The sequence below is a fragment of the Rhinoderma darwinii genome, chromosome 1 (genome assembly GCF_050947455.1).
Source record: "Rhinoderma darwinii isolate aRhiDar2 chromosome 1, aRhiDar2.hap1, whole genome shotgun sequence".
NCBI lineage: Eukaryota > Metazoa > Chordata > Amphibia > Anura > Rhinodermatidae > Rhinoderma > Rhinoderma darwinii.
This window is the reverse complement of record NC_134687.1, coordinates 597915243-597923675: the sequence shown is the minus strand read 5'-3', so window position 1 is coordinate 597923675 and position 8433 is coordinate 597915243. Positions and strand designations below refer to the sequence as shown.

At 47.3% G+C, this 8433-nt stretch overlaps 1 protein-coding gene across 1 annotated transcript; it reads right to left on the bottom strand.

Annotated features, from left to right (window-relative positions):
* Positions 1 to 2928: 2928 nt before the first annotated feature.
* Positions 2929 to 4572, bottom strand: LOC142746906 (uncharacterized). Its single transcript, XM_075854948.1, has 3 exons — positions 4376 to 4572; positions 3970 to 4123; positions 2929 to 3846 (listed from the first exon to the last, which is right to left on the bottom strand). The coding sequence occupies exons 1-3, from the start codon at positions 4557 to 4559 to the stop codon at positions 3108 to 3110; spliced, it is 1077 nt and encodes a 358-aa protein (XP_075711063.1). The 5' UTR covers positions 4560 to 4572; the 3' UTR covers positions 2929 to 3107.
* Positions 4573 to 8433: the final 3861 nt, after the last annotated feature.

Sequence of the window (8433 nt, the reverse complement as noted above, 5' to 3'; positions counted from 1 at the left end):
TCCCGTAGGGTGCGCGCGCACTCTCGCGCCCAGCCTTAAAGGGCCAGAGAGCGCAAATAGGAAATCGTCATCATCATCAACTGCCACGATTTCCTCGTCTATAAGAAGGCCCCTGGCCTTCTAATCCTTGCCTGAGCGTTGTTAGTTTTCCCAGTCTGTCTTGAAAATGGTCCCTTAGTGTTTCCCGTTCCTGTTGTTACCGGTGCCTTGTTCCCCGTTCCTGTTTCCCGTGCTGTGCCTTAGTATCAAGTCCTGCCACGTCCGGAGGAATCAACCACGTCCTGTGTCATCTGCCACGTCCAGAGTAACCTGCCATGTCCTGTGTCATCTGCCACGTCCGGAGGAATCCGCCACGTCTGGCGCAACTTGCGGGTCCTGTGTCATCCGCCACATTCTGCGCTGTCTGCTGCAACCATCTCCATGGGTCCACTAACCCGCTTCGTGACATTTACATTCCTGTGCCGTCATCCAGCCATGCAGGCAAGGCTTGGCTTCTTCCCGCCAGACTCCTGCGTAACAATGCAGGTGATGCGTCACGATGCGATGATGTAATCGCAACATAGACACAATTGAATCCGGAGGGGCGGACCAGCTCGGCATCCAGCTACTTCCTGGTTCTGCAAACCGGCTGTTATTTTAAAAATCTTTTCGAGTGACCTGGCAGCATCCCATTCCTGCTTAGACTGGATCGACATGTAGCAAATTCTTATCTGTAAGATATAATAGAAGAATTGAGTCATAAAGATAACCCTTCCGTATGCCTTATTTGTCCGTTCGGGTCCCCCTATATGAGCCACAATGCAGAGCCACTCTAAACAAAGTTGCTCTGGCAGACTCAAGCATTCTGTGTATTAGGGGAGATTCACACGAACGTTGCGTTTTTGCGCGCGCAAACAACGCAGCGTTTTGCGAGCGTGTCAGCAGCGTGGCCAATGCGTTTTTGAACGATGTATGCGTGTAATACGCGCGCAAGACATGCGTTTTTCCCGCGCGTGGAAAAAACGCACTCAGCTGTTCTGTTTACGCCAGGCTTCAAAAGGGCCATTAATGCAATACCCCTGCTTCATGTGTGCACCTGTGTTAATTCATTTGTGTGCTTTGGATGCAACCCACTGTTTCTACCAGTATTTTAGTGAAGTTTGTCTGCCAGACTGCATTGATGCCACCTAGCTCTCTGGCCCGTGTGCTATTAGCATGGATGATATCCCGTAGGTTTGGGCAACGAGGTAGCCCTCTACGGCCACACCGGCGGAGATCAGGTAGGATGTGGGTTCACCCAATAGTGGCCCAACGCACCTCTAAAGGGCATTTTCATATCCTCTTTGCTGACCTCCGTCGTCACCCTGAGAAATTTCGGGCCTTTTGCCGCCTGTCTGTGCATGCCTTTGATATGCTGCTGGAGCTGGTTCGGCCTGGAATAACCTATCAGAACACAAACATGCGACGCTGTATTTCCCCCGAGGAGCGTCTCCTTCTGACGTTACGGTATGTGCAGTTTTGTGAGCCAGGTTACACCTTTTTTAATGTCCTTAATGTCCTAAACTAACATGTTTTCTTTGTGCTTTGCTTGTATGAATTTCTGTAGTTTTTTGGCGACCGGCATTAGCTACCATGCCCTTCATTTTGAATTCCTAATTGGAGTCTCCACTATTTGCGGCATTGTCCCAGCAACCTGTGTGGTCCTGTGGCAGAGATTGAAGAGCAGCGTGATCCCTCAGCCTACGGCCCAACACTGGCTTCGCATAGCGCAGCAGTTTGAACGCGACACCCAATTTCCTAACTGTATTGGTGCACTCGATGGGAAGCACATCCGTGTGCAGAAACCGCCCCACTCTGGCTCTCGCTACTTCAATTACAAGCAGTATTTTTCAATAGTTTTGCTTGCGTTGTCGGACTGTAATTTCTGCTTTACCATCGTGGACATCGGGTCCTATGGCAGCTCGGCGGATGCACGCATTTTTCGCTCATCTAGAATGGCACAGCGTCTAATGTCCAACCAACTTGATGTCCCCGAGCCTAGCATCCTCCCTGGCACCAGCGGGCCACCCCTTCCTTATGTTATGGTTGCAGATGAAGGTTTTGCCCTCAGCAAACACGTAATGCGGCCATTTGCGCGGAGGGGCATGGATAACCGTAGGCGCATTTTCAATCAGCGACTATGCAGAGCACGGAAAGTCGTGGAATGTGCCTTTGGCATCATGACCAGCAAGTGGAGGGTCCTGATGACATCAATGCAATTGTCGCCGTCAAATGTCACATGCGTGATCAAAGCCTGTGTTGTGCTGCACAACTTTACCCGCATCAATGATGCCGCTCATGATGTGGAATATATGGGAACATCTGCACCCACCACCAGCCTGAGCCAGGCTGCTCGGCCTGGCCGGCCACCGACATGTGGGCAGCGAGTGCGCCACCAATTTGCCGAGTATTTTGCCAGGCAGGCTTGAGAAGTGACCTGCCAGAACGCTGCCATTTGAGTTGTGGTGAAGTTAATCTTATTTGAGAGAACGTCTGTTTATCCCTCAAGGCCTTTTTTGGTGGGGGGGGGGGTGTGGGGGAGGGTTAGGGACTCGCAAAACTTGAGGCCCCTTGACGTGGGTTGCGAGCTTAAAGCTCGGTAGGCGCTTGGAATACCCTTTTTAGACGGCAGGAATGCATGGACATCACATCCTCTTGTGGAAACTATGTATTTCCTGGCCTATATGTATGTGAGCGTTTCGGGGGGAGTAAAGTTAGTTCTGGCCAAACACTAACTATACTAATTACAGCTGAGTTCCTGGTATTCCAAACCCCTTCCGAACAACGAAGACCTCAAAGATGTGGTGGAGAAATCTAATACCGTCACAACCTCTAAGGCAACAGCACCTCCTAGCGGTAGAGGCAGTAGAAAAGGTGTGCAAGGTAACAAAAGGATTGTCCACACAGAACTTCAAAATATCGAACTTTAGTAGTAGTCATGTTTGTGGCACATACTCGCCATATCAGCCAAATAAATACAGAGGCGGGAAAACATACCCGAACAAAAAAGTGCACCAACATGATGCATATACAACAAATTCCTAGCATGTCATCGATTTCTAACATGTGTCGGTAGAAAAAAAGAGCCCCTAAAGATTCTGATAGGCATGGGTCGGCGAGCTGTAACCCGACCGTTCCGCACCACTCTGCTGTCCCCGGCCCTGAGGAGCCTGTTCCTGCACAGCATATTGGGGTTGATACTGCGGGTGGTAACCCTGAGGCTGCATGTGAGCCTGTAAACTTGGCCCAGGTATGGAGTATTGAGGAAAGTGATGGACTGGCCCAGGCATTGGGGCAGGGGAGAGGTATCTTGGGGCAGGAGGGTATTGCGCCATCTGCGAGAAGACGGGGGCAGGTTGGGAGGGCCTTGGCACATGGGCACGCGCTGAGGGCATATATACACTACGCCAGTGCTCCAGAGAAGTAAAGCACCGGCCTGGACTTAGCGGGGGTGTCGCACAGTCGATTAAAGACAGCATATTTATTTGCAGCCGCACCAACCTATCCTCTGGTACCCGCCGCATCAAAGGTGCCATGCTCCGGCAAAAAAAATCGTGCTGGTCCTCATCGGCTGCACGGCGCAGGTACTCCAGAACACGGGCGTCCACCTGTGCAGCTGCGGGTGGGTTACCAGGACGTCTGCGGCGGGGTGCTGCTTGTCTAGGTGCCACTTGGTCCGGTTGTCCTGCTTCAGGCGCTGAGGCGACTGGACCAGGATCCTCTCTAGTGGCCTCCGGGGTGAGGGCGACCAGGGGAGCAGCGGCTTCGGACGCCTGGCTACACTGGGGCCGTGCCTCCTCTTCTGAAGCATCCAGAGTGTCGCTAGTTCTATAATATAGGGGACACGTCAGTTGAGGAAACAAATGTCATGTGCAAACACCAAGGCGTTTTGGGGTATGTAACATGTTTGGAGGGTGACGTGGCCACAAAGGGACAACAACGAGTACTTACGGTCGCATGTCCATTATTTCCCGCAGGAACAACAGCTGGTCGTAGTACATGTAGCGCCGTTTTTGGGGACCACCATCTCCGCTACGGGCGCCGGATCCATGTTCTCGACGGAACTGGTCCCTCGAGCTGCGCCACCGTCTCTTTACATCGTCCACTGTATGATGAATAAGAACACATCATTGATTAAACTCAGCAGATGTGAGTGCGCACACAGACAGTGCATGTATAAACTGGTGTTATTAAACACACGTCTACACAAGAACAAGCCTAAGTTGATGATACTATATATATAAAGATGGCACTGAACCGAAACGTTGGCAATGACAGGCAATTATTCAGCAGGGACGCAATATCCAATATGGATGTCATTATACACATCAATGGCGACACACAGATATCCACTCACCAATTTGTAGCCGGTCACGGGTGCGGCTGTCGGCCCACTCCTGCTCAAATAGCGCCTCTGCTATCTGCTCCCATGCTGCCTCCTTCAATGTGCGGTCATGGTACGACTCCGCATGGGTGTTCCAGACCTCCGGCCGCTCCTGAACTAACCGAATGAGCTTCCCAACATCCATCTGCCGAGGCATGCCTGCAAAGTGCTTGTGGTGCTTTTGCAAACGGGGTGGCCTCTTTTGCAAAACCTGCTGTCTAACCAACTTCCTGCTTTTCTGCTGGTTTCAACTAGTTAGTTCAAACTCATTTGCATTGAGACAACGTGTCCTGCGTGAAAAACGCGCGTTCGCAGCTGCTGCCAGCGTATGACATGCGTGATTTTCACGCACCCATTGACTTCAATGGGTGCGTGATGCGTGAAATACGCAGAGTTTTTGAACCTGTCGCGTATAGTACGCAGCGAACAAACGCTGCGCAAGAATCACGCACTGTTTGAACTGCCTCATTGACTTCTATAGTGCTGTGCGTGATGCGCAGAAAATACGCGGCCTGCACGCGCGCAAATCGCGCTCGTCTGAATCCCCCCTTACACCAGGAAAAACAGCGGCTCCAATCTATAATATTTAATTACATAATCGATAAACATTTTAAATAAATTATATATATTAGTCGTTAATGAAGCAGAAATATTCCACCATAATAAATCCATTTCCAATAATCAACCCTCTTGTAGAATCCTTCCTTCATGATAGTTATGTAAATTAATTTTGTAGAGTCTTCTGCATTTTTATTGATAAAAAAATAAGGAAAATGTTAAAAGGAAATGAAGATAGACGAGCGCTGAACATTTTCAGGGAATCCATTTTTTTGTGCCTTTGGAGATCAGCTGGTCCCAGCAGTTTTTCTGAATCTCATGTTAAATTCATAAAACCCACTTTCTTGTCCTCCCAGTGGTCCCATAAATCTCCACGTGGAGGGGCTCACTGCATCGTTAATATTAATTTGGGCTGTTCCACCTTAAAGTGCTGTGGAGCAGGGACGCTCATTGACCCCAGGCAATTTTATTTTCCTTGCACAGAAAGACCTAGAAAAGTTTGCTCGCCAGCCAAGATGAAAGCTTTCATGTCATCTCGAGCCTCCTTTCTGCACCTTGTTTAGTCCTGACGGAGCTATAAAATGTAAAATTCTCCAGGTATGTTTTGTGTAGTTCTGCATCCGATCGCTTCTTAATTCCCCTCGGGAGAAAACTTGCAATCTGAAATGTATGAATTAAAGAACATTTCTACTTAAAATCATAAATTCCTCAGTAAACATACTGCAAGTCTTAGAGTCACCCTCTTCTGTCTAGTCATTAAAAATTATATTCATCTCTTTCTTTGTTAAATTTGTTCCTGGGAAACTGACAACCAATATGATCACCAAATAGATTTTTTTTTTACCAAGACAACTCCTTTACAGTTTGAAGCTGGCCCGGCGATCAGCTGATCACCACCGTCCAGATTTTGAAACACATGTGAGGCATCAAAACATATATTGTCCCTGCAGTGACCACTACAGGGTAAATATAGTATTACATGCTGGCCATTCATATGAAAGAAATCCACTTTGTAATAGATGGACAGGATGGGTCTGCCAGAGCAATAATCTGTCTTCGTTAGTGGCTCTTTGCTTTGATTAATAGATGGCGGTATTGAGTTTGAGACCCCCCGATGATGCCCCATGGCCTTCATAAGACAACCTCTTTAACATAATTATTGAGTCGTCCTCTTTTGTCAAGTCGTTAAAATTTTCTGCTTTTTCCTAGTGGAAAAGCTGGGTGACAACAAATATGGCTGCTATTACAGCTTCCAAGAGGCTTTTTCAAAGTGCTGCACGTCATAATCTTAATTCAGTGCTTAATGTTCGGCTCTGTTCACATCTTCATCGTGGCTTCTGTTTATAACAGAAGCCACAACGCAGTGCCGGATTAGTCGCACGACATATACCAGTGGTGCCTGACGGACCCTAATGACTTATATTAGGGTTTGACGGGTTCCATGTAGGTGTCCGTTGTTTTGGCAGAAAAAATAGTGTGGCATGCAGTACTATTTTTTCCGATTTGACAGAATCTGCAACAGAGGCTCCGACAAAGATGTGGCCATAGCCTTAGTTATGTATGTTCTTGGTAAAGCTGGATTTCAATCAATTAGTCCTGAGCGGCAAATTTGGCTTTTTGCACACGCCGTGGTCAAATCCCAGTTTTTGCCACAATTTTAACCCCTTCGGGACAAACATTTTTTGATTTTTCATTTTAGTTTTTTACTCCCCTCATTCCAAGAGCCATAACTTTTTTATTTTTTCGTCAATAGAGTGGTGTGAGGGCTTATTTTTTTGCGGGAGGAGGATGTAATTTCTTTTAGTACCATTTATAGTTCCATATACACGCGTTCCAAATTATTATGCAAATGTTATTTTTCGCTGATTTTCCTAAATAGTCAATGCAAATGACAGTCAGTATAATCTTCAAGCCATCAAACGTTGGAGTATGTGAATTTTATTGAACAAATCTCCTAATGATAAGTTTTTTTTTTAGAAGTAAAAAACTCAAAATGCACTGTTTCAAATTATTATGCACAACAGATATCAAAACATTTTAAAGGTTGTAAAGAGAACTAAAATGGTAATTTGTTGAATTTGCAGCATCAGGAGGTTATATTTACAGAAATCAAAAGCTCTTTCAATCCAAAAAAACTTAACAGGCCAAGTTACATGTTAACATAGGACCCCTTCTTTGATATCACCTTCACAATTCTTGCATCCATTGAATTTGTGAGTATTTGGACAGTTTCTGCTTAAATATCTTTGCAGGATGTCAGAATAGCCTCCCAGTGCTTCTGTTTTGATGTGAACTGCCTCCCACCCTCATAGATATTTTGCGTGAGGATGCTCCAAAGGTTCTCAATAGGGTTGAGGTCAGGGGAACATGGGGGCCACACCATGAGTTTCTCTCCTTTTATGCCCATAGCAGCCAATGACACAGAGGTATTCTTTGCAGCATGAGATGGTCCATTGTCATGCATGAAGATCATTTTACTACGGAAGCCACAGTTCTTCTTTTTGTAACACGGAAGAAAGTGGTCAGTCATAAACTCTACGTGCTTTTCAGAGGTTATTTTCACACCGTCAGGGACCCTAAAGGGGCCTACCAGCTCTCTCCCCATGATTCCAGCCCAAAACATGACTCCGCCACCTCCTTGCTGACATCACAGCCTTGTTGGGACATGGTGGCCATTCACCAACCATCCACTACTCCATCCATCTGGACCATCCAGGGTTGCACGGCACTCATCAATAAACAACACGGTTTGAAAATTAGTATTCATGTATTTCTGAGCCCACTGCAACCGTTTCTGCTTGTGAGCATTGTTTAGGGGTGGCCGAATAATAGCTTTATGCACACTTGCAAACCTCTGGAGGATCCTACACCTTGAAGTTCGCGGGACTCCAGAGGCACCAGCGGCTTCAAATACCTGTTTGCTGCTTTGCAATGGCATTTTAGCAGCTGCTCTCCTAATCCTATTAATTTGTCTGGCAGAAACCTTCCTCATTATGCCTTTATCTGAACGAACCCGTCTATGCTCTGAATCAGCCACAAATCTTTTCACAGTACGATGATCACGCCTAAGTTTTCTTGAAATATCCAATGTTTTTGTAAAGGATTTGCCAGACACAGCTTCTGTGTCAACGCCCGTGGGCAGTCAGTCTGCACCTGCTCCTATGTCTGTGAGACTGACTCCATCTTCCACCACTCAGGATGGCAGGCTTAGGAGTGGGAGAGCCTATCACAGCCTGGCCAGACGGAGCTAGTTCCCGCCCACTGTCTATTTATACCTGCCTTTCCTGTTCCTCCTTTGCCTGTGATTCTTCTATGCTTGTTTCCTGGCTTGCTGCTGCTGCTTGTACTACTCATCCTCTGCTTGTTATTGACCTTGGCTTTCTGACCACTCTCCTGCTCAGCGTTTTGTACCTCGCTCTCTCCTGGTTTGACTCGGCTCGTTCACTACTCTTGTTGCTCACGGTGTCTCCGTG